Source organism: Geotrypetes seraphini, chromosome 2, assembly GCF_902459505.1.
Source record: "Geotrypetes seraphini chromosome 2, aGeoSer1.1, whole genome shotgun sequence".
Lineage (NCBI taxonomy): Eukaryota > Metazoa > Chordata > Amphibia > Gymnophiona > Dermophiidae > Geotrypetes > Geotrypetes seraphini.
In genome coordinates, this window is record NC_047085.1 from 478,436,399 (window position 1) to 478,463,867 (window position 27,469).

A 27,469-nucleotide genomic window follows, 5' to 3' on the forward strand; every position below is an offset into this window, starting at 1 on the left:
GGGCAGATAATACCAGATTGTTATGTCATGTGCTCCATTCCACCTCGTCAAACCCTGACCCAACCATTCTCGTTTCTCTTGATGCCGAGAAGGCGTTCGACAGGGTGGAATGGAAATACTTATTTGCTGTTCTGTCTGCATTTGGATTACCTCCTATGTTTATCCACATGATCTCCCTTCTCTACAATAACCCTACTGCTAGACTAATTGTTAATGATACTGCCTCCTCCCCCTTTACACTACACAGAGGCACAAGACAAGGATGCCCCATATCCCCTTTATTGTTTAATCTAGCCTTGGAGCCCCTTCTTGTAGCTATTAGGCAATCCTTAGATATCAAGGGAGTATCTATATCCAACAACGAATTCAAAATCTCCGCTTATGCTGACGACGTCCTATTATATCTCTCTGACCCAGAACCCTCCTTAACTTCCCTAATTCGCTTGATCTCCTCCTTCTCTCTGATCTCGGGATACAAAATCAACTGGGACAAAACGGAAATTATGCCTCTTAATGATTCGTGTATCCCTTTCAATATCTCCTCTCAGCCCTTCAAGTGGGTCCCCTCTGGAATTAAATACTTAGGTTTACCATTTGATAGAGATCTTCGATCATCTATGCAATTAATCTCCTCTAAACTATTTACACAACTAACCACCACTCTCTCTAAATGGTCTCCCCTACACCTCTCATGGTGGGGTCGATTGGACACTTTAAAAATGATGGTAGTCCCTAAAATTACTTATATTTTCAACATGTTCCCATTATTGTTCCCACCGTCTACATACAAACATTTGGAATCAAAAATGTCTCACTTCCTGTGGAATAACAAACCCCACAGAATCTCACTTCAAAAATTAAAAGCTTCTTCTCAACAGGGTGGTGTTAACTTCCCAGATCTTCACTGCTACCATAAGGCCTTTCTCTTGAGGCAGGGTGCTGAGTGGCTTTCCTCCCCTCTATCTTCGGACATACCCAACTGGTTAAGACTTGAATCCTCTCTCATGAGCCCCTTCCCTCTTTTTCGCTTGATGGGCACTAGGAACATACCCAACCTTCTTAACCATCCCATCATATCCACGACCCACAAAGTCCTTGCTGACCTTGACGCACGACTTGATATCCCCTGGAATCAATCCTCACTTTGTCCTATTTGGCATAATAAGCTGATTTTAATAGATAAGAAGCATATATCATGGCCCTCCTGGTTTCATCTAGGTATCTGGGATATCGGTTCCTTATGTCAACCAAATGGATCCTTACTCACGTTCCAAGAGCTGATGAGTTCCTTCTCTGTCAATGCTTCCCACTTTTACAGATGGCTTCAACTTCGATCCTCACTCAAAAAATCAGGTCTATATCCGATCTTACACACTACTGCTCCCTCCCTATTCACTCTCTCACACCAATTTCTATCCCTAGGTCACTCTGCCTCACACTTTTACAAATTACTTAAATCGTTCCTACCTGTCCCCCTAACTCAATTACAATCCTCATGGGAGAATGACCTGGGTACCCCCATATCCGAAGAAGCTTGGTCTCACATATATTTTTCCACTTCTCACACATCTCGTTCAGCCTCGAATCTTCAACATATGTTCTTCCTACTTCATAGAGCGCCCTGGACTCCACTCAAATCCCATAAGATTAACCCCGCTTATTCTGACCAGTGCTGGACTTGCCACTCAGAGGTGGGCTCTCTCAAGCATCTTCTCTTCTCTTGTCCAACTATTTCCTCATTTTGGTCCTCCCTCTGGGATACTGTATGTTCCATCTTCCACATAAATATCCCTCTGACATATCAAATGTTACTTTTGAAATCCTTTTCTGTTTCCACCCTAATCTCTGACTCAGATGCTTTTCTATTTGACTTGTTGCTATCCCTAGCCTTGAAAGTTCTTCTTACATGCTGGAAGGACCTGTCTCAAGCCTCTTGCTCTCAATGGTGGAACCTAGTATGTCTTACGTACCGAACTGAAGCCTATTTGGCCAAAACTTCTAACAAATCTCTGAATTTTCAGCAGAAATGGTCCTTATTAAGGTCCTATTTACATACCACTTCTCACCAATAGGACAGCTACTTGCTTCCACCATTCACACCATCCACATATACTTTCCTGTTTCTCACTTCTTACTCCTCCTCCCTCCCTCCTCCCCTTGTCATTACATTCTTTTCCACTGTTCTCATGCTTGCACACACATGGATGGACATCCAATTTTGTTATACACAATTTGTTTGGATGATTGATATTATTAATTGTTTAATTGCGCTCACTATGCTGAACCACTTAGAAAGCTAATTGTTTAACGTTGAGCATATCTAATGCTATTCACTTCATGTGTTTGTTCCTTCCTTGTTCTGTATTTTATAAAAAACTAATAAACAAACCTTGACTAAAAAAAAAAATATATAATGTCTCTTAAAATATATTCTATTAATGTCAATGGCCTGAATCACGTAATTAAAAGGGAAAAAATATTAACATTTTTAAAAAAACAAAATGCAGATATTTACTGTCTGCAAGAGACCCATCTTAATATGAAGGAATCACAGAAATTATCAGGTGGATGGATAAAAGAATGTTTTTTTGCTCCAGCAGTGGGTAAAAAAGCAGGGGTTGCAATCCTTATAAATAAAAAATGTATGGCCAATATAAAAGTAAAAAATTCAGATCCACATGGAAGATGGATACATATCGATATAGGTATGGGAAATGATACCCTGACGTTATTTAATATATATGCCCCTAATTCGAATCAATCAGAATTTTTCAAAAAGCTACAAAATATGTTATTACCACTGGCTGCCTCTAATTTAGTGGTGGCTGGAGATTTTAATGCTGTAATGGATCCATTATTGGATAAAAAACCAGGTAAAAATATTAAATCTTTAGGTCTAGATAATTTAGTTCGATCATGTGATTTGAAAGATATATGGCGTATTCTTCATTTTAATGATCAGGAGTATTCATTTTGTTCACAGGTTCATAAATCATTTTCAAGAATAGATTATATTTTTGTTTCAACAAATAAAGTGCAACAAGTGATTAAAGCCTCCATTGATCCTATTATCATTTCGGATCATGCGGGAATATGGATAGAATTACAATTAGATCAATTAGAAAATAATAGACCTCTTTGGAGACTTGATAATGCATTGCTTGTGGATGACAAATTTTTGGAAAATTTTAAAATACAAATTAATGAATTTTTTCAAATAAATTTAGTGGAAGATACATCTATAGAGAATGTATGGGATGCATTTAAAGCAACTATGAGGGGTAATATCATATCATATTCAGCTTTTATTAGAAAACAAATTAAAAAACAATATATAGAATTAGAAAAAGAAATAAAAATATTAGAAGCTAAATTGATAAGTAAATGGGAATATGAAGTTTTGCAAGCTCTTTTGAAAGTAAAAGGTAAATATAATGAATTAACTTCAAAAATGATAAGAAAAGATTTGTTTTCCAAACAAACGGTGTATTATGGAAATTCTAATAAGGCGGGAAAATTATTAGCAAATTATCTTAAAGCAAAAAAAAGGAGAACTAATATTAATGGAATAAAAGATGATAATGGTATAATAACAAATCAAACAAATATAATATTAAAACAATTTTTAAATTTTTATAAGGATCTATATTCTTCCGAACCTTATTTGGAGAAACAAAAAGATGGAAAAAAATTTTTAGAATTAATAAATGGACCTAAGATTCCTGATCATATAAAACGAAGTTTAGAAGAACCTATATCATTAAAAGAAATAGAAACAGCATTGAGATCTCTTAGAGTTGGATCCGCTCCAGGTGGTGATGGTTACACAGTAGAATTTTATAAAACATTTCAAAATATCCTCTCCCCACATTTATTAAAATTATATCAGACACAACTTATAAAAGGTAATATAAAAGGTACTATGGCTGAATCAATAATAATTGTTTTGCCTAAGCCAAATAAAGATCCTACTTTGGTTTCAAACTACAGGCCTATATCTTTGATAAACGTTGATAATAAACTTTTGGCGAAAATTTTGGCTTTGAGATTAGCCAAAGCTCTCCCACATATTATAGATATGCATCAAACGGGTTTCGTTGCTAAAAGACATTCCTCCAATAACTCTAGACTATTATTTCACATGCTAAACTTATCAAAAAAAATGGATGAACCGGCATTTACAGTTTCATTAGATGCTGAGAAAGCATTTGATAGGGTAGAATGGAATTTTATGTATCAGGCTTTAGAATGGTTTGGTATAGGTTCTGGATTTATACAAATGGTAAAAACATTGTATAGCTTCCCGATTGCAAGATTAAATATTAACAATAAGATATCTGATGGTTTTCAATTGCAGAGGGGAGTTAGACAAGGTTGTCCTTTATCTCCTTTGTTATTTGATGTTGTATTAGAACCCTTATTGTTAGCAATACAGCAAACGAGGGAGATACAAGGAATTCCATATTCAGATATGGAATATAAAATTTCGGCTTATGCTGATGATATTTTGCTTTATTTGAGAAATCCAGAGTCTACCTTATCTTCTTTATTGGAATTAATTGATAAGTTTGGCAAATTTTCAGGTTATAAAATTAATTGGAATAAATCTGAAATTATACCCTTGAATGTTTACTGTGTAAAAGGATTATTTGATATTTTTCCATTCATATGGAAAGAAGAAGGATTTAAATATCTAGGCATTCAAGTTAAAAAAACAATTGAAGATACTGTAAAAGAAAATGAAAAATATGTATTAAAAAAAGTAACGGAGTTATGTGAACAATGGAACCCATTACATATATCTTGGTGGGGCAGAGTTCAAACTATTAAAATGATGATGTTGCCTGTGGTTTGCTACCAAATGAGTATGATACCTATTTATTTTCAGGGGTCCTTTTATAAGAAGCTTAATAGAATTTTAACAAAATTTCTTTGGCTTGGTAAAACACCTAGAATAGCTTTAGTAACCTTACAAAAATCAATTAAGGAGGGAGGGGTAAATTTTCCAAATTTCTATAGGTACCATCAAGCCTATATTCTACGTCAGGGTATGTATTGGATCCTCCCAGAACTTATAGATAATGCACCAGATTGGTTATATTTGGAATGGCGCCTTATGTTTCCCCTAAATTTAGTTCATTTACCAAGTATTAATATACCTAAAAGATACAGAGAAAATAAAATAATAATGGATACTTGGAAAACATTGAGATTTATTGATAAATTAACACCCATCCCAATATATAAATCAACTAATCAATCCATATGGATAAACTCCAAGATCAAAGTAGGCGGAGCCCAAATCCTTTGGAAGAACTGGATTATTGCAGGAATTAGATCTCTAGATGATATCATTTCAGAAGGTAAACTGCTGGATTTTTCACAATTGCAACATAGATTTGGTCTTAATAAAACACAAAGTTTTAAATGGTTGCAATTGAAGCAGGCCATTCAGGTTGGGTTCCCTGAATGGAAATCATTAAACAATCAATATAGTTTAAAGTTCTTATGCTTTAAAGCAGACTTCCTGGGACATCAAGCCGCATTGTGGTATAAATTAATATCTGGATATTTGAATAAAAAACCAAAAAATGGTCTAAGAGACATTTGGAGCATTGAGATTGGACATCAAATTAATGCATCTCAATGGCCACTAATTTGGTCTTGGAGAATGGGATGTACAGTGTCAGCATCTATGAGACAAACATGGTTCTTTTTATTACATAGAGCTTTTTGGACCCCTACTCGTTTACAAAAACTAGACAGTTCTAAGTCTAATAGATGCTGGCACTGTAATCTAGAACCAGGGACATTAGATCATTTATTATATTACTGTCCTTATATTAAAATATTTTGGAATTCAATTTGGCCACAAATTAATAAATTAATGGAAAATCATATTGCAATATCATATGATACAATTTTATTTGGAACAATGATGAGAAAAAAAAGTCAAATTTCACCAGAAAATAATAAACTTTTATTAATTATGACAGGGGTTGCCATTCAACATATAACTAACAATTGGAAAAATTACAACAACCTAAACTACACATTTTGGTGGAATACAATATGCCATGTTTTTAAAATGGAAAGAACAATATCAATACAAAAGGGGACATATAATAAATTTATAAAAATATGGGGGCCATTGACAAAATACTGTAATGATTAAATAATAGAATACTTTTTCTTCCTTTCTTCTTTTAGAGATTTTCTTATGACACACATATAGGGAGGGTAAGGAAAACAATTTATATATAATATATTATAATATATGATACAAAATGTAACAAATGATTAAGGGATAATAGAAGGGTGGGGGGAGGGAAAATGAATAAAATTTATCCAGAATATATTGTATTAGATATAAATATGTTATTGAACAATTATCAATTGTATTCTAATATGTTATATACTTTTATAAAATTTGAAAATATTATATTAAAGTGGTGAAGGGGTGGGGGGAGGGTGAAGGGGAAAATCAAATTCAGACATACATTGTGATAGATATAAAAGTGATACCATGCATATATCAAATGTATTTTATTATTCTGTACACTTTTTATGAAATTTGAAAATAAAAATATAATGTAAAAAAAAAAGGAAACAGGCCCGCCAATCCAGAAGAAAAACAGCTGGTGCCAGATGGAGAGGGAGTAAAGTCTGGAACAAAACTGGGGCAACTGGTTACTGTGAGGAGTCGCAAAAAAGTCCACTTGTGGAGTGCCCCATTAAGCAAAGATGGACTGGAGAGTTGTAGAGTTGAGAGTCCAGTCGTGAGGTTGAAGAATTCTGCTGAGGTTGTGTGCTAGGGAATTCTTCTCCCCATGAATGTAGACAGCTGTCAAGAACAGATTGCAAGCTGTTGCCCTAGTCCGGATGTTCTGGGCTTCCTGACACAACAGGATAGAATCCGTGCCTCCTTGCTTGTTTATGTAGTACATTGCTACTTGATTGTCCATGCAAAGGAGGAGGACATGAGGGCAGAGTAGATGATGAAAAGCCTTGAGGGCATAAAACATTGCTCCGAGTTCCAGGAAATTGATGTAAAATTTCCACTCACTGGCAGTCCCAAGACCTTGAGTCTGAAGATCGTCTATATGAGCCCCCCAAGCATAAGAGGATGCATCTGTCGTAATGACCTTGTGAAAAAGGAGACCTCTGGAGAGAGTGGAAGAGGTCATCCACCAGTGAAGCGACAGCAGAAGAGATGGTGTCACAGATATATGTTGGGAGAGACGATTCGTTGCTTGAGACCATTGAGAAGCAAGGGTCCACTGAGGAGTGTGAAGATGCAGTCTTGCCAATGGTCTTACATAGACAGTTGAAGCCATGTGGCCTAAAAGAACCATCATGTGCCTGGCAGAGATGGATTGAATAGGAAGCAATTGCTGCCACAGACGGATGAGAGTCTGAAGTCAATCTGGAGGAAGAAACGCTCTCATGAAAGTGGTGTCTAGGATTGCCCCAATGAACTGCCGACGTTGAGTCAAAATGATATGTGAGTGGGGGAAGTTGACTTTGAATTTTAGAACCTGAAGAAAAGAAATGGTCTGAGAAATTGCTTGGACCACTTCCTGAAGAAACAGCCATGATCAACCAGTCATCCAGAAAAGGAAAGACAGGAAGGCTGTGTGAGTGGAGAGATGCGGCCACCACAATCAGACATGTCGGGAAGACTCTTGGAGAAGATGCCAGACCAAAAGGAAGGACCCTGTACTGGGAATGGCAGCGATTGATTTGACATCGGAGGCATTTTCTGGAAGCCGGATGAATTGGGATATGTGTGCAGGCTTCTGTGAGATCCAGGGAGCATAGCCAGTAGTTCTGAATGAGGAGAGATGAGTCCTGAAGAACCTCTCAACTAGAAAAAAGATGTGAACTCTGAGATCCTGGAAAAATCTCAGTCCTCCAGTGTTCTTGGGAATCAAGTAGAAATGGGATTAGAATCCCTGACTACGCTAATCGAGGAGGACTTTTCTATGGCAATCAGAGAAGAAGGGAGGAGTGTGCAGGGTTCAAAACAGACGCTCTTGGAAAAAAGGATCTGGGAGTAGAGTGAAAACATTGAACATAGAACCCTGCCCTATGAAAAGGAGAAACCAGAAAACTGAGGTGATAAGCTCTCAGTGATGTATGAGGAATTGAACACGGCCTCCGAAGGGACGAGGTCTAGACTGTAAAATGTTGACGTTGACTATGCCCTGAATGGAGGAAAAGATTGAGGAGCAAATCTTCAGTGAGAAGAAGAATGCGGGGAAGGCAGCTTTTTGGGCTTGACCAGAGTGTCCCACCTGGTCTTGTGGATAGAAACTACTGAGTAGGCATGTCCATGGAAGCACTAAAGAGATCATCTCCCAAACAAGGCGTAATTGCTAGCCTGTCCTGGTGGGTGATGATAAGGTCAGACACTCGAAGTCAGACCAGATCTGGTTGGAACAGAAAAGAGGTGCTGAAAAAAACACACACCGTATGCAAGCAGAGAGAAGTGGAACGTGGCAACGTGAAACATGGCAACTGGTTTGTGCCAAGTAAAATGGTTACTGGACCAGGTAGTCAGGATAGGATTCTGGCAAGCCGATTGGCCAACTGGTCCATCGCCATGCCCACTCTGTCCAGAAATACAGAGGCCTGCACACTAGCCTGTAGAGTTGACTCCACAAGGTATCTAAAATTCTTTAGACTTTGCAGAGTCAACTGCCAAGGGAATGACTTTTCAAAGTCAACTTCCAAAGGAATGGCACAAGGTGTAGACAGTCCCCTAAGGAATCTTGAAAAAGAGAATTCCCCAGACACTACTGAAGTGTAAAAGAAAAGCATGTGTTGGAAAACCCACCGCTACAGAAAGATTGAGAGCTTGCTCAAACCCCCTCCTCCTCCCCCCCGAGATTCAAATCCCAAACTATACAGAATCGATGTCAGGGATTTGGTGTCAAAGGCTGGCGACAGTTTAATTTCTGCAGGACCTTCCCAGACCAGACTGACAACGATGCTGGCAACATTAAAGATGACTGGCGTCGCTTCATATGTTGGAACCTTTGGAGACTCCTGTGCAAGTGCTACCGGTTTTGAGACCTAACTGGCACTGGAGGAGTTGGTGTTGACAAAGGTATCGGCACGAACAACTGAAAATACAGTTGGACATGTATTCGAAGTACTGAATGAAATCTGCTGCAGAAGAGGAAAACACCGGTACGGCTGGCTGCGTCGCCGGTACCATCGGTGCAGGTCTATGCTCCAGAGATGAAAATGCCGGTATCAAGGCACACATCAGGAGTGGAGTGGAAAAAGTTACTGCAGGAAAGAAAAAACAGCGGTACCACTGGCCTGTGAACCGAAACCATCAGTGCAGCTCCATGCTCCGAAGATGAGTATGCCAGTATCGAGGCACTCATCGATATCGAAGCGGAGTCAGAGATGGTGCTGATCAAGGTCGGCAGGACTTGACTCACTGCTACAATGACCAAGGTTGGCAGAATTGGACTCACTGCTAGAATGACCTGTAGCCCAAAGGAGAAACTTGTGAGCCAACTTACCTAGGTAGGAGCAGGCCCGAGCAGCAATGTCAATCTCGGTGCAGGCTGGATTAGCGGTGCCGGGAGTGCGCTGGGCACTGGATTACAGACGTCAGTGGGTACCGGATTCCTGACAGTGCCGAAGGGAAACTGCTTCAGAAGAACCCGCATGAGAATGCACTGGTGAGGAGAAGAGCAGGGGAAGAAGAAAGTGGCAAGGCCGAGGTCCTGACACTGCGAGAACCATTGGAGGATGCAAAGCAACCACCCGAATGGAAAATTATCAGGAGTGTCCTGAATGGAAAAACAGGCATAAGGTGGAGAAAGAACAGTATGGCGACCCATAAGGCCCCACAGAGGCTAAACCGACCACAGCAAAAGAAAAAAGAAAAACATTTGGTTTACTATATACTGTTTTTTGTTTTTTTTTTTACTAAAATTGAAATAAAAGAAAAAACTAACTAAACAGTCAGAAACTGTGAGAGCGGGAAGGCAGCGAAAAATTTTTCAACAGCTGTTGAAAACGTGACTTCTTAGCTCCGCGGAAACTAAGAAACTGAGGGACTGCACGCCCTCATCGGGCAGGAAGGCACTTGCACATGCGCGGTTCAGGCTATCGTGAACTTTCTAAACTCTTAAAGTGGCAATGCACTTTTAAAGTGGTCCATACCGGGGCTCCGTCAGTGACATCACCCATACGTGAGAATATGCTGTCTGCTTGTCCTGGAATAAAAAAATTTAAGAAAGAAAGTATATTTGTGCAATAAAATTCTAAAGGTCTCATTCATCAAAGTTTTTTCCCATAGAAACAAAATAAGAGGAAAGCCTTAATGAATCAAGCTCTAAAAGTACAGGCAAAAGTAGACCAACCTTAAATTGTTTTCTAATGGTTGCACCAATAAAATATTTTCCAGGAAGCATGATGGCATAAGGATCCAAAAGGACTTTAAAGGGTTCTGTATCACCTTTAGCATCTATATCCAGCACAATAGCATCTGCTGTCACAGGTTCTATTTCTGCAAGCATCTTCTCTCGTTTCACTGATTCACTAGAAAGAAGCAAACACAAAGAATAAAGACAGAGACTTATTATGGGGGCACCTAAATGTAGTAGGCATACAAATGACAGAGTATTCTTTAAGTAGCTTACCTAAATGTCTTCCCTACCCATATGGATGCCCCCTTATATGTTATGCCATTTGAGTGCTTATTTGAGGAATATTACTTAGGGGCCCAAATGACATTTTTCAGGTAAGTGAACACTTATACGCACCTATTTTGTACATTTAGGCCACAGCTTCTGCATAAATGTAAGCGGCTTATGACAGAATTGCCCTTCACAACACCAGTTTTGCTTATGACACTTTGGTAACAATGGAACATTGTATAATTTCCTGGATAGTTTACAAATGGTTTGCTGAATGTGTAAGGATAACAAAGAAAAACAGGAACTAAATCACCATGAGTAAAGTAACCAGTCACAGAGGAGGGATAGCCCTATGAGTATCCGACCATGGGACCACCAAAGAACAAACTCTAAGTCAAGAGATGTATTCTTCAAAGAAGTCTTTTTTTAGAATATATTGATTGGACCTGACACGGTCCATGTTTCGGCTTGCATAAGCCTGCCTCGGGGGTCACAAATGTCTACAGAAAACACATGAATACAACAATCAAAAAATGAAAAATAATAAATAACATATAACATATATAAAATGTAATATATTCAATTATTATTTAAATTAATTAATAACCAATATAAATTAAGTAATAAAAGTAACCAATATAAGTTAAACAAACACCAATAATCTGGAATAAGGATTAAGAATCAAAAACCAACTAAAATTTCAGCTGAAATTTCTCCATTACTACGAATACACATCTTTCTTCCTGTTAAGAATGTCTTAAACCATGCTGTCCCTACTTTCCTGAATTGCCTGAGCCTCAACAGCAGTATTTCATGATCCTGGGAATCAAAGGTAGAGGAAATGTCAAGGGAGACCATACAAAAATAGTTACCTTGATCCATTCCCAAATGTGGCTCATCAGTTGTTGCCAATAACAATGTCTCTACACTGTGTGCTTTTCTAAATCCAAATTGATTTTTATCCAGACAACCATTTTGTTCCACATATGTTTTCAGTTGTGGTAAAGCTGCTTTACTCTTGCCATAAACAGTAAAACTATATTGGTCTAAAGTTACACATTTGTTCCTTATCAAGCCCATCCTTCTTAAGAACTGGTTTTACTGTACCCGATGTACAACTTCCAGGAAATAATCCAGAGCTAAGTGACTTATTTGTTTATTATCTTTGTCAACATCGGAGTAATTTTTCCAGCAATTTGGTTAAAAATTTTAGAAGAGCAAGGCTAATTACATGCTTTTTTCAACTCTCACCCCTCCCTTATCGTACTTCCCATTTATGTTATCTCTTTAGCCTTTTAAAAAACCCAAATTGTAGTTACCCCTTCTACCCTTTTGTGTTAGTTTGCTGATGTCTGTCTAGTATATTGTATATTATAAGTGCTTTTTATAAATTTTTATTGTATATTTTTTTGTGGTTTTGTTTTTATTACTTATTGTATATCACTTCAAAGTTAAATGATCAAATCAAATTTTAATAAAACTTGGAAACTAGCAACCGTAAGAGTCTGGACAACCAACTCAACTTCTTGAATTGTTTTTTTTTTTGTTTTTAATTTCTTTATTCACTTTTGCATATTACAACAAGTGTATCAGAAAAATTCATATAATCTTATAAATACACACTTGATTTTCTTGATAACTTCTTGAATTGTAATTTCTTGAGATTTATCCCATTTTACTACACTCTTCTGGGAAAAATCCTTAATTACAATGATTCCTTTTTGATGCCCACTACTCATACTTGATTTTCTCTCTAGATATTCAGCAAAACTGTTCATGGGAGAATCATTTTAATCTTCATCTCTTTGAATCTTTTCAGTTAGACCTCTCACAATATTATATAATTCCCATACCTGCTATTTTGATCTTCTCTTGGATAAATGCACGCTTCTCATTTTCTAATGCCCCAATGGGCTCCTTACCCCCCTCCTTTCTCCTTTTGCCCCATAAAGATCATGTCCCCTTACTTGTTCGAGCCGCACTTGCTACATTTGCCTTCAATGGCTTGTTGGGGGGATGCACAGGCAGTGATTCACACGCTGCACGTGGGTGACCCACAAGCTTTCCCTCCGACATCAGCTCTGATGGTGGAGAGAAGGTTTCCGGGTCAGTTATATGCAGTGTGTGAACCACCGCCGGCTATGCGTCCCCCAACAAGCCACTGAAGGCTAAAGGAGCGAGTGCGGCAAAGAGGTAACTGGGAACCTCCCCCATCCCTATTGACCCAGAAGGCTTTCCTCTGACATCAGCTGTGACACCAGAGGGAAGCCCTGTGGGTCGGATTAGGAAGGGAGGGAGGAGGGGGCAGGGATCCCCGGCAGCAGCTTGTGGGTGGGGCAGGCAGCAAGAAGGGATCCACGGCAACAGCAGCGCAGCTTCAATGGATGGGTGGGCAGGGAATATTCTCAACGGTGGCCATGCCGTATACCCCCAACAACCAGCCTGCGTCCCCCAGGGATACGCGTACCGTGTGTTGAGAAACACTGCTCTAAACTACACCATTAATGACAGTCACTAAACCAGACACTTTCTTAGTATCTAAGAAACAACATAACTGTTCTGGGACATAAAAAAGATACTTGGTTAACTAGCCCCTCCTTTTACAAAACTGCGCAAGCGCGCTGAATGCTCTGCACTGCTCCGACACTCATAGGAACTCTATGAGCATCAGACCATTGCAGATCATTCAGATCGCCATCTGGCGCTAAAAAAATCACTTATGCGGTTTTGTAAAAGTGTGTGTGTGGGGGGGAGATACTTGCAAGGTAACAAAAGAGAGGTTGCACCAAGTACTGTTTCTTGGCTCAAAGTAGAAACAATTTATACATAGCTTGTGTCACACGAACAACGTTTGGATATAGCCAGATTTTTTGCCCCATAAAAGGAACTGCCAATTTCCAGAATTAAGGGTGCATTATTATCACCTGCACACTGGCAATGTACACGCCATCAAATCATGACATACTTTTCCAATCATCAATATTACCATTACTACTGCTATTATTATTTCTATAGCACTACCAGACGTAAGCAGCACTGTTCAGTCACAAAGAAGAAGACAGTCACTGCTTGAAAGAGCAGTCTAGACAGACAATCTAGACAGACAAACAGGATGTCATGAATACTGTAAGACAGTGTTCTTCAACCGCCGGTCCGTGGATCGGTGCCAGTCCGCAGAAATTTTGTACCGGTCCACAGGGCCGGCACGTTCATCAGGCAGAAAACAGTGTTCTTCAGCCACCAGTTCACAGTGCGATCAATGCGGCGTCTTCGGGCCGGCTCCCTGAGTGCTGCAGTGCACAAAGCCTTGGGAAAAGGCTCCTAAGTGCGTCCTGCGCCTGAACCGCAACGTCAGAGGGAAGGCTTCCAGATGAGGTGCGGGATGCGCACAAGGAGCCGCTGCCCACAGATTTGTGCAATGCAGCACTCAGGGAGCCGGCCCAAAGATGCCGCGGTGATCGTACCGTGGACTGGCCTGAAGATAACACCGGGGAACAGGCCAGAAGACAAGGCACAGCATGGAGGGAGAGAGACAACAGCAGTAGGGGAAATGATTTTATTTTTGAATTTAGTGATTGATTTACATCTGCTGTCTGTTCAGGAAGAAATGAATTTGTTTCTTTTCCTCTGGGGTTGTACTGCATGCAGAGTCTTGCATCTTAGGGTTTATCTGTTTTCTGGTAGGAATGAATGTTGAAAAGCATACAGGGCTCCTTTTACTAAGCTGCGATAGTGTTTTTAGCATGCACAGAATTGCCCTGCACGCTAAACCCGCGCTACGCGGCTAGAACTAACGCCAGCTCAATGCTGGCGTTAACGTCTAGTGTGCGTGGCAATTCTGTGCGCGCTACAAACGCTATTGCAGCTTAGTAAAAGGAGCCCACAGTGTGCTTTGTGTATTTTAATTTTGTGGTTAACCATTGTTAATACGATTATATTGTGTGTGTGTATATATGAAAACTGAATGGAAAAAATGGTGTTACAATTAGTATTATTATGAGGGCGGGGTCTGGGGCAGAGATTGGGTGGAGATGGGCATGACTTAGCCCAGTGTTTTTCAACTGCTGGTCCGTGGACCGGTGCCGGTCCACAAAATAATTATTTTATTTCCGCTGGTCCATAGGTGTCAAAAGGTTGAAGAACACTGCTGTAGAAGACCACATACATGCCTTCTTGCTGCCATTAGTTAGTCCTTCTGAATATATGTATTAAACACTGATGCTGACTTTTAAATGAAACTATACATTGCCACCACTGAATATGGGGCTCATAATCGAAAGAGAAAAACGTCCAGAAATCGGCCTAAGTCGGCATTTGAATGAACATTGTCAAAATACGTCCAAGTGCCGATAATAAAAATGGGTTTTGGACGTATTTCTAAACAACCTAAGCCTTCATAGTGCCGCTGAACGACCATAGCTAAATGGGGCGGGAGTATCGAGGGCGGGAGTTGGGCGGGACGTGGGCCGGCTTAGACTTAGTCATACTGCATGTATAACCGAAAGTTATACAGCTCCGGATCGACGGAACTTGAATGTTGTGACTTAGACCATTTAAAACATGGTCTAAGTCACAAAAAACCACTGAAAGTCACCAGATAAACACAGCAAATACATAATACAGACCCACACACACTACCCAGACCCCCCCAACCCTATAAAAATTGAAATCACACCTTTAAAATTCAGCCTCCAGACCATCATCACCTGGTAGCCCGGCATAGGAAAGCCTAGTTGACCTGCACAGAGGTGTCTTAAGCCATCTTGGGGGGGTGTTAGGGACCCATGGAGAGGAGGACCCATGCCCATAAGCCCCTGTAATCACTGCATTGATACTGAAACATGTGCACTCCCCTTTACACCCCCCAAACCCTTTTGCACTGGCATATAAGTGGCTCCTGCAGCCATATGGGCTATTAAGGTGGTAGATAAGTGGGTCTAGGTGGTTCTGGAGGTGGTTTGGGGGGGCTCACCATGACCTATAAGGGAGCTGTAGTGAGATGATGACATGGCACCCTTTTTGTGAAGTTCACAGCAGCACCCTGTAAGGTACCCCACTATTTAGATGCCATGTCTGGGTGTTTAGTCCATCACTTTGCAGACCCCTCCCACGTCACGGGCTTGTTCTAGGCATTTTTGACTTGGACAAAAAGTTGGACCAAAATCTGGTATAAAGATGGACGATTTAGCGGCTTGGACGATCAGATCAGCAGGATGTATAGTTAGACGATTTTCAAAACGAAACAAAATTTGGATGTATTTTTCAAAAATGTGTCCCAAGCTATTTTTTTTTACTTTGGACAACTTGCGACTTGGATGAAAACGGACTTAGACGTTCCTTTCGATTATGCCCCTCCATGTGTCCTATATAGAAAGTGACTTGGATTGAGGAACAAACTTGTAACGTATCTCAATCCTTTAAACCAAGAATTCTTAACACTTGTTCTCATAGGCTATAAACATGTATGATTTTTATAATAATTGATCAGATTAGATTTGTTTTGGGTCCACATGTATGCAAATGCCTCTGACAAATATTCAGTATTCATTATGGATGTCCTGAAAGCCAGACTTATCTGTAGATCTTGATAATAACTCATTGCATGCCTGCTGCAGGTTAATGCTGTCTCTCAGCTTACCAAGGAGGTTCTGGAATGTCCAGGAGCACCATTTGAACTACACTGTGAAACATCTTTAACTGTAATAAAGCACAGTAAAAATTCATTGAAAATAAAATTAAAGACAGAAAGTACTTTTTATGTTAAAATAAGCATGCAAAAGTAAAGATGTATAACAGCATAGGTTAAGGAGGCAAGGGTAAAAACTTGTATAAAGGTAGTTTATTGAAAACAAGTATCAAGTTGTGAATGACTAATTAAGCTTCCAGTTGCACAACATTTTCTTGGCAGACTGTTAGTAAGGTAGTTTGCCATTGCCTTCCCCTTTATCCGCCACTTAGAAGCCGCCTGATATTTAGCCCATGGTGGTATGCGGTGTCTGAGCCACTCACACTTGCAAGCTGACCTGACCCCAGATATTCAACACTGGGGCATGTGTGGCTCCCAGCATTCAATATCCGAGCATTGATGGTGACCCCAAAGTTAACTGGGCATCAGCCAATATTCATATCTGTGCCCAATTACTACTGTTACCATATGGGGTGGAAGAGAGAGGAAGAAAAGTTGGGCTCATGGAGGGACAGAGAGAGATGTTGGTTGGGGAAGGGAATGAGGTCCGGAGGAGAAGAAGCGTGCAGGAGACAGAAAGAAAGAAATATTGGATGCACAGTCAGAAGGAAGTGCAACCAGAGACTCATGAAATTACCAAAGGTAGGAAAAATGATTTTATTTTCAATTTAGTGATCGAAGTGTGTCAGTTATGAGAATTTATATCTGCTCTCTATATTTTGTACTATAGTTGTCTATTTTTCTTATACATAATGAGTTGTCCTCTCGTAATGTGGGCTAGAAGGAAAATTTCTATTTGGGTATATTATTGAATTTATATATTGATTCCAATTCCTGTATACTTTTCTGTAAATCTTTTAATAAAAAAAGTATTAAATAATTAAAAAAAATTCTATTGTGTGCATATGAAAAATGAATGGAAGAAATTGCATTACAATTAGTACTACTATTATGGAGGTGGTGTCAGGGATGGAGCTTGAGCAGGCCAGGTAGAGCTTGGGCAGGTCTGGGGTGGAGCTTGAGCGGGTCTGGGTGGAGCTTGGGGATGTACTCAGTTGATATTTGTTAGACTTAGGGGGTACTTGGCATGAAGAAGTTGAGAAACACTGCTTTAGATGACTGTAGCTTGCGTCTCTTGGGCTCTACAGCCTCAATGCTCCTGTGCTTAGAATGACTGCCATTCAGGGGCTCTGAAAGGGATTTACTCCCAACTGATAGACTCCCCCATGACCATTCTTCAGCCCTAGAGAGCAAAGGGAAGTCTAAGCCAATTGCTCCTACCCTTCCTTCAAATGCTGCGCAACATATAGTGCAAGGGCATCCTTCAGGTGCCTATCCAATGTAAACATGGCATGAATTGAGGTTAAAGGAACCAGAGGACTCCATCCCAGCCAGTTCTGAGGCAAAACGAGGTGATTTGAAGGTTCTGGAGAACTTTGAAAAAAAGAAACCTGGAAAATCCAAGATGGCAGTCATGGCAGCATTTTGGCACCAAAAAATGGCTTCAAAACGCTTTAACTAAAATTACCCCCCCCCAGCAATTTTAGAGGTGGGGAAGCCCAAGGGAAGGGGCATAAACCTAAAAAAAAGGATTTAAAGAATCCCCCTCCCTCCCAATTTTCCTCTTAGGCTGTAACAGCTTTACTCACTGTGTCCTGTGCTGCAGCCTGCCTCAGCTCCAAAGGTAACATAGTAAAATAGTAGATGACGGCAGATAAAGACCCGAATGGTCCATCCAGTCTGCCCAACCTGATTAAATTTAAATTTTTTAATTTTTTCTTCTTAGCTATTTCTGGGCAAGAATCCAAAGCTTTACCCGGTACTGTGCTTGGGTTCCAACTGCCGAAATCTCTGTTAAGACTTATTCCAGCCCATCTACACCCTCCCAGCCATTGAAGCCCTCCCCAGCCCATCCTCCACCAAATGGCCATATACAGACACAGACCGTGCAAGTCTGCCCAGTACTGGCCTTAGTTCAATATTTAATATTATTTTCTGATTCTAAATCCTCTGTGTTCATCCCACACTTCTTTGAACTCAGTCACAGTTTTACTCTCCACCACCTCTCCCGGGAGCACATTCCAGGCATCCGCTTCCCTCTCCATAAAGTAGAATTTCCTAACATTGCCCCTGAATCTACCACCCCTCAACCTCAAATTATGTTCTCTGGTTTACCATTTTCCTTTCTCTGGAAAAGATTTTGTTCTACGTTAATACCCTTCAAGTATTTGAAAGTCTGAATCATATCTCTCCTATCTCTCCTTTCCTCTAGGGTATACATATTCAGGGCTTCAAGTCTCTCCTGATACGTCTTCTGGCTTAAGCCTCCTATCATTTTCGTCGCCCTCCTCTGGACCGCCTCAAGTCTTCTTACGTCTTTCACCAGATACGGTCTCCAAAACTGAACACAATACTTCAAGTGGGGCCTTACCAATGACCTGTACAGGGGCACCAACACCTTCTTCCTTCTACTGACTACGCCTCTCTTTATACAGCCCAGCATCCTTCTGGCAGCAGCCACTACCTTGTCACACTGTTTTTTTGCCTTTAGATCTTCGGACACTATCATCCCAAGGTCCTTCTCCCCGTCCATGCATATCAGCTTCTCTCCTCCCAGCATATATGGTTCCTTCCTATTATTAATCCCCAAATGCATTACTCTGCATTTCTTTGCATTGAATTTTAGTTGCCAGGCATTAGACCATTCCTCTAACTTTTGCAGATCCTTTTTCATATTTTCCACTCCCTCTTCGGTGTCTACTCTGTTACAAATCTTGGTATCATCTGCAAAAAGGCACACTTTTCCTTCTAACCCTTCAGCAATGTCACTCAGAAACATATTGAACAGGATTGGCCCCAGCACCGAACTCTGAGGGACTCCTCTACTCACCTTTCCTTCCTTCGAGCGACTTCCATTAACCACCACCCTCTGGCGTCTGTCCGACAGCCAGTTTCTGACCCAGTTCACCACTTTGGGTCTTAACCTCAGCCCTTCAAGTTTGTTCAACAGCCTCCTATGAGGAACTGTATCAGAGGCTTTGCTGAAATCCAAGTAAATTACATCTAGCATATGTCCTCGATCCAGCTCTCTGGTCATCCAATCAAAAAATCCAATCAGGTTCGTTTGGCACGATTTACCTTTTGTAAAGCCATGTTGCCTCGGATCCTGTAACCCATTAGATTCAAGGAAGTACACTATCATTTCTTTCCGCAACACTTCCATTATTTTTCCAACAACTGAACTGAGGCTCACCGGCCTGTAGTTTCCTGCTTCATCCCTGTAACCACTTTTATGAATAGGGACCACATCCGCTCTCCTCCAATCCCCAGGAATCACTCCCGTCTCCAGAGATTTGTTGAACAAGTCTTTAATAGGACTCGCCAGAACCTCTCTGAGCTCCCTTAGTATCCTGGGATGGATCCCGTCTGGTCCCATCGCTTTGTCCACCTTCAGTTTTTCAAGTTGCTCATAAACACCCTCCTCCGTGAATGGCGCAGAATCTACTCCATTTTCTCGTGTAACTTTGCCAGACAATCTCGGTCCTTCTCCAGGATTTTCTTCTGTGAACACAGAACAGAAGTATTTGTTTAGCACATTTGCTTTCTCCTCATCACTCTCCACATATTGGTTCCCAGCATCTTTTAGCCTAGCAATTCCATTTTTCATCTTCCTCCTTTCACTAATATATCTGAAAAAATTTTTGTCTCCCTTTTTTACATTTTTAGCCATTTGTTCTTCCGCCTGTGCTTTCGCCAGACGTATCTCTCTCTTGGCTTCTTTCAGTTTCACCCTGTAGTCCTTTCTGCTCTCCTCTTCTTGGTTTTTTTATATTTCACGAACACCCAACTCTTTCACCTTTATTTTCTCTGCCACTAGGTTGGAGAACCATATCTGCTTCCTTTTTCTCTTGTTTTTATTGATTTTCTTCACATAAAGGTCCGTAGCCATTTTTATTGCTCCTTTCAGCTTAGACCACTGTCTTTCTACTTCTCTTATGTCCTCCCATCCTAACAGCTCTTTCTTCAGGTACTCTCCCATTGCATTAAAGTCCGTACGTTTGAAATCTAGGACTTTAAGTATCGTGTGGCCGTTCTCCACTTTAGCCGTTATATCAAACCAAACCATTTGATGATCGCTACTTCCCAGGTGAGCACCCACTCGAACATTAGAGATACTCTCTCCACTTGTGAGGACCAGATCCAATATCGCTTTTTCCCTTGTGGGTTCCGTCACCATTTGTCTGTGCAGAGCCTCTTGAAAGGCATCCACAATCTCCTTACTTCTTTCCGATTCCGCAGACGGAACATTCCAGTCCGCATCCGACAGGTTGAAATCTCCCAACAGCAGAACCTCCTCTTTCCTTCCAAACTTTTGGATATCCACAATCAGATCCTTATCAATTTGCTGCGATTGAGTTGGAGGTCTGTAGACTACACCTACGTAGATAGAAGTTCCATCTTCTCTTTTCAGAGCAATCCATATCGCTTCTTCCTCTCCCCAGGTCCCTTGCATTTCGGTCGCTTGGATATTGATCTTGGATATTGATCTTGGATATTGATCTAGAGAGCGACTCCTCCAGCTTTTTGACCATCTCTGTCCTTCCTAAAAAGATTATATCCCGTTATGTTTGCGTCCCATCCATGTGATTCACTGAACCATGTCTCTGTGATAGCGACAATATCTAGATCTGCCTCTAACATCAGGGCTTGCAGATCATGAACTTTGTTGCTTAGACTGCGAGCATTTGTGGTCATCGCTTTCCAGCTATTTTTCAGCGATAATCTCCTTTTTCGTATGGATTTTTGTTTCGTGTCACTTTCCGTTGCAATACTAAGAAATGAGTTGCTGATATTGTTTATGTTGCAGTCTTTACTACTATCACATCTTTTCTTTTGCCGGGGGTGGTCTCTATAATTGTCCTTCATACATACACCACCCCCACCTTCTAGTTTAAATGCCTAGAAAAATATTGTCTAAATTTCTCTGCAAGGTTTCTTTTTCCTGCTGTAGTAATATGTAGCCCATCAGTGCAATATAGCTTCTTGTCCTTCCATGTATTTCCCCATCCTCCTATGTACCTGAAGCCTTCTTGATGACACCAGGCTTTGAGCCATCTATTAAAGTCCTCTGTGTTTTTCACTCTTTGCTCTCCCTTTCCATATGGGAGAAGAAATCAATGCCTCAATGCTGAATCTTCAGGCTGCCATTCTGACCAGTTTCTGACCAAGTTTTGAACCCCTGCAGACAAAAAAAGGGGCAGGCAAAATGCAGCCAGCACCTCGCAGGACCTGCTGAGTCCCCTAAGGATGCCTGACAGGCTGAACTCAAGCTCCTGCAACACAGTAGGCAAGCAATGCTACAAAGGGAACGGACCCTGACCTCCCAAAAATTTTCTGCAGATTGGCCAACGGGTACCACAGAGGGATTGGTCTGTCAACTGCAGACCTCAGTCTGCTTCTCCTCCAAGCAGGCAGAGCTGAACTCTCAGCAAGCCATCAAAATTTAATGAAAAGTACAGAAAAAGACCAAAATATATAGAAATCTATAGAGCAGATCAGAAAGACACTTTCCGGCTCGCGTGCAGAAGAAAAATTGAAGTGGGCAGCAGAGTCCTATAGTGAAGGAGGAGGTATTAAAAAAGCTGGAGTTGATTCCTTTGAAGTGAAAGAAGACATCCGGATCAGTTGCGAGCCGCGTAAAGGAACCAGTGGCTATGGCTTTGCAAAGTGTGACTAGAAGGAGAGAGCCAGCCACCTAAGAGAGGCACAAATTTGGAAAGCTAAACAGAGGGAAAGTCGACAATGGTACATTGGTACACCGAAGGGAGGAGGAGGGTCGTGTTTTAACTGGAAGGGAGGAAGAAAGGGTGCATTTGCACAAGGGAGAAGCAGAATTGTGTTGGGACACAGAAGGAAGGGAGAGAGCACAAACTTCGGAAAAAGGAGGAAAGGAAGGCGGAAGGGAGCATGAACTTGGAACACAGAATGGAGGGAGAGAGGGGAGCATGAACTTGGGACATAGGATAGAAGAATGGAGGGGGTGAGGGAGATGCTGAGGTGGGAGAATGGAAGGGGAAAATTGTTGTGTATGGGTGTCTGAGTGAGAGGGAAAGAGAGATTGTACACTTGGGGAAATGAAGAAAGAATTGTTGGGCATAGTGAGTGAGAGGGAAATATTAGCCATGGTGGTGGGAGAGGCATGATGTACAGATGCATGTGGAAGAGAGAGATAAATGTTGGATGTGGTGGTGGAGAGGGAACAGTGGGATGGATGAACAGCGAAAGTAAGTATAAACCTATCTTTTCTTTCTATTTAAACTACAGTACTTTATTTTGAGGACTGTTTCTTTAATGCTTAATGTTTTTTATGCTTTTATAGACTGTGCACTGTACAGGATGTGAGTTACATACAAATTCAACAAGAACGGGTTAAAAATGGAACGCGTTCTTAACCTGGGGACTGCCTGTAATTCAAACTGAAGCCCTCTAGGGTTATGTTGTTGTTTTGCAAGTCATTAGTGGGACAATTCTACAGCTAGCCATCCCCTTCTGGGAGCATCAGTGCAGCACAGGGAGTGCCTATCCTATAACAGCATCTAAGCACCCAAATTCCAAAACAGAATATTAGCAAAAAGCACATTAGCGCACTTACAGTATATGTACACTCCTTTGCATGCCCTTATAGAAAAGTGTGTACTACACTCAAGTGAACAGGGCATTTGTAACTGAGTTGCAGAATTGCCTTTTAAGATCAAAGAGTACGACAGGAGAACAATAATTGTGGAAATAATCAGCTGTGGCATATCCAATTAAAGTTAGTGGGTCAGTATATTTAGTACTGTCAACTTAATTGGACATGCCAAGACTGAGAATCCGTCCCATTATTGTTTCCGTGTTCTTTTTTAACCTTGAGACTTTCAAAATATCAGCTTGATCCCAGATGGTATCAATTTGCCTCTACAGGTCTAATTTAACCACTCCCCCCTCATCTGACATCCTAGCTCTCTAACACTCTTCTTTCCTCCGATCTTCATCTAACCCTTTCCCTGGAGTTCCTTTCTCATTTCAATCCCTGTAAACTGTGCCGAGCTCTATGACCATGGAGATGGCGCGGTATACAAACCTAAGGTTTAGTTTAGTTTAGTTTAGGATATCAACAAATGACTAGCAAAACCCTCTTGATCTGTTTTTCCTGTTGTGCTTCTATCCTGCTTAACTTAGAGAATGACACGGGGACCAATTTTTCCCCATCCCCGCAGGAACTCAATTTCCCTGTCCCATCCCCATGAGTTTTGTCACTGCCTCCACCCCTGCCACTTTCCTGTAAGCTCCGTCTTAACCGCACAAGCCTTGAACACTTATGTTTTTAAAGTGTTTGAGATTTGTACAGATGAGGACGGAGCTTGAAGGAATTGAGACAGGGACAGGAAAAGAACTCGCGGGGATGGGACAGGAAAATTAGTTCCCGCGGGGACGGGGAAAAATTTGTCCCTATGTCATTCTCTAGCTTAACTTATGATGTTTATTTAGTAATACACTATTCCAGCTACGTTACAAAGCACTGTCATTAACTTTCATTGCATTTCATAAAGGATAATGAAGTCTCAGATTCTGATGCAAAATTTATTTCCTTTATCTAAAAAAATGTCTTTCTAGATACAAAGAAAATACAATCCATACCTCCTTAGGGGTGTAAGAGAGTATAAACTCAGAGTCACTGTGAGGTGGTAGTACACCATGGACTGGTGAGATACTGAAGGCTGTGTCAATATCCTGGTCATATTTAATTTTAGCAGGATCTGGAAGTTCTCCTGGTAACAATGCCTGTAAATTGGGTTTCATAATCTGCCAATAAAAAGGCAGTTCCACATGCCTAAAACACAATATTTGTAAAAGTGAAAGCAGAAAACATATTCAAAATAAAAAAATAACGCAAGTTTCAAACTTTATCATTGACAATAATTTTGTTGCCTTTTAACGAAATTGCTCTCAAATTACAAAGAAAGGTACTCCCTAACCACAACAAAGCCATATCTTTTCATTCTTCCATATTAACATTTGGATTAATATTCAAAATCTTTTATCCAGATAACAGCATCTGCTCCACTAGTGAGGTGCTGCTGATCAGAATATTCAGAGGAATTGTCCGGATAGTAGATGCTGTTTTCATGTGGCACAGCAATATTTGTTATACATTCTAAAAGGAATAATTGGCAATTACAATGACTGTAAAACTTTATTTTATTTATATTCTGCTAACTCAAGCACCAGCTTTCTTTCTATCAGTGGATTAAAGAATAAAACAAATACTGTACATAAAAGGAGGTGATTTTAAGTTTGCACATGTAAAGAAAAAACTATTTGTACGTGCCAACTGGCATACATTTAAGTAGCAACTTTGGAAGAGGAGCCACTTAGATCTGAAGAGGGTGTGTTCTGGACAGACCTTAAAGGTATACACACATGTATTAACTATATTAACTATTTTGCAAAAACAATACTTGTATATTTCAAAATATTTCCCCTTCAACATTTAAACTTGAACTGAGAACTGGTTTGCTGTCCTGGAAGTAAAGGAGATGAAAGCAACCCAAGGAGAGGAAGGACCAGAGCTTGAAATCCCCAAAAGTACTGGATCCGTACTGGAGGTGTAAGGTAGTGGCAGTTGACAATTCCCTTCTGAAGGGTACAGAAGCGTCCATTTGCAGACCATACATAATGTCACGAGAGGTATGCTGTCTGCCTGGTGCCAAAATCCAAGATGTTACGGAGAGCTTACCGAGACTCATCAAGCCTGATGAATACTATCCGATGCTGCTCATCCACATTAACACTAATGATACTGCCAGGTACCCCTGCGAACGTGTCAAAAGTGACTTTGTGGCTCTGGGAGAGAAGGTGAAGAAGTAAGGTGCACAGGTGGTATTCTTGTCCATCCTCCCTGTAGAGGGTAAAGGCCAGGGCAGAGAAGCTCGCATCCTGGAGATGAATGGTGTTGTCAAACATTTTGGCTTCCTAGACCATCGGATGATCTTCCAAGGGCTGAAGAGCAGGGATGGTGTACATCTATCAAAAAAGAGAAGAAGTGCCTTTGCCAGCAGGCTGGCTAATCTACTAAAGAGGGCTTTAAACTAGAAGTGATGGGGCAGGGTGATCAAAGCTCCTGGGTGAATATAAGCCCTCAGGTAAGTAAATCACTTAATATCTCTACACCAGGGGTGTTAAAGTCCCTCCTCGAGGGCCGCAATCTAGTTGGATTTTCCCAATGAATATGCATGAGATCTATTAGCATACAATGAAAGCAGTGCATGCAAATAGATCTCATACATATTCATTGGGGAAATCCTGAAAACCTGACTGGATTGTGGCCCTCAAGGAGGGACTTTGACACCCCTGCTCTATACGGATGGGAAAAGGGGGCAATGTCTGGAAAGCAGTATATACTAATGCTCGAAGTATGGGAAACAAGATTCTGAATCTAGAAGCTGTGATGGAAGAAGAGGAGTTGGATATAGTGGTGATCACAGAGAACCATGACTGGGATGTAGTTATAATAATAATAATAACTTTATTTTTCTATACCGCCATAGTCAAACTGACTTCTAGGCGGTTCACATAGAAAGAAGGCTGGACAATCAGCGAATTACACAATGCAATCCATTCAGGAAAGACAGGATAGGAAAAAAGGAGGAGGAGTAGCGTTATATGTTAAAGAACATATTAAAGCCACACAATTGCAGGATCTTCAGGGCAAGGAAGAGGCACTGTGGATCAATTTGGAAAGAGGGAATGGTGAATATATTTACATTGGTGTGATATACAGGCCTCCTTCCCAGACGGAAGAAGATTTAATAGTAGACATTCAGAATATATCTAAAAAAGGGGAAGTTTGCTAATAGGTGATTTTAACATGCTGGATGTTGAATGGCGTATCCCTATTGCAGGGTCTTCTAGAATTAGGGAGATTCTGGATTCTCTACAAGGAGAACTGTTTCAGCAGTTGGTAATGGAAGCCACATGGGATGGGGTCATACTGGACTTAGTGCTTACAAATGGGGAAAGTGTTTCTTATGTTACAGTGGGTGATCATCTGGCATCCAGTGAACACTGCATGGTACAGTTTAATATTAAGATGGGTATAGAGAGGGTTCATTCAAAAGCAAAGGTTCTAGACTTTAAAAAAACTAACTTTGTTCGGATGGGGGTTTACGTCAAGGAATTATTGTTTGGATGGGAACGTCTGGAAGGAGTGGAAATGTGGTGGGCAAAACTGAAAGGAGCAATTGTTAGGGAGACAAACCTTTTTGTGAGGCAAGTAAGTAAAAGTAAGAGGAAAAGAAGGCCACTTTGGTTCTCAAAAGTAGTAGCTGAGAAGGTAAGAAACAAGAGGTTAGCTTTCATAAACTACAAAAGATCGCAGAAAGAAGAAGACAGGCAAAAATATCTGGAAAAGTTAAGAGAGGCTGGTCTTGTAGTCAGGAAAGCAAAGATATGGAAGAAAAAATAAAACGGGGAGACAAGACATTTTTTAGATATATTAGTGATAGGAAGAAGTGCAAAAGTGGCATTGTGAGACTCAAAGGTGAAGGGGTTCCATATAGAAGCTGATAAAGAAAAAGCCAAATTGCTTAACAGATATTTCTGTTCTGTGTTAATGGCTGAAGCGCCGGGAGCAGGACTGCAGAAGACAAACGTGAATAGGGATGGAGGAGTAATAGACCCTGATCGATTTTCAGAGGGTTGTGTTCATGAGGAGCTAGCTAAAATAAAGGTAGACAAAGCAATGGGGCCGGAGGGTGTACATCCGAGGGTGCTGAAGGAACTTAGGGAAGTTCTGGTAGTTACACTGATGCTTTTCAACGAGTCTCTAGAGTCAGGAGTGGTACCGGAGGACTGGCGAAGGGTGGATGTGGTCCCTCTCCACATAAATGGAAGTAAGGAAGAAGTAGGGAATTACAGGCCAGTAAGAACATAGATATGAAGAATGATATCAAAGAACATAGATATGAAGCTGATGATTTTCTACAATACTACTAACACTATTAATTATTTCTATAGTGCTACCAGGCGTACACAGTGCTATACAGAGTCACAAAGCAGACAGTCCCTGCTTGAAAGA

General features: G+C 40.7%; 1 protein-coding gene across 3 annotated transcripts in view; it reads right to left on the reverse strand.

Moving 5' to 3' along the window:
- The window catches only part of DLEC1 (DLEC1 cilia and flagella associated protein), a 386,841-nt gene that overhangs the window by 219,063 nt on the left and 140,309 nt on the right, over positions 1–27,469 (reverse strand). For all 3 annotated transcript variants that reach the window (XM_033931738.1, XM_033931737.1, XM_033931739.1), the window contains 3 exons: positions 24,031–24,223; positions 16,303–16,361; positions 10,389–10,566 (listed from right to left, as the gene is read on the reverse strand). In XM_033931738.1, coding sequence (XP_033787629.1) covers positions 10,389–10,566; positions 16,303–16,361; positions 24,031–24,223 — 430 coding nt within the window. The remainder of the gene's footprint in view (positions 1–10,388; positions 10,567–16,302; positions 16,362–24,030; positions 24,224–27,469) is intronic.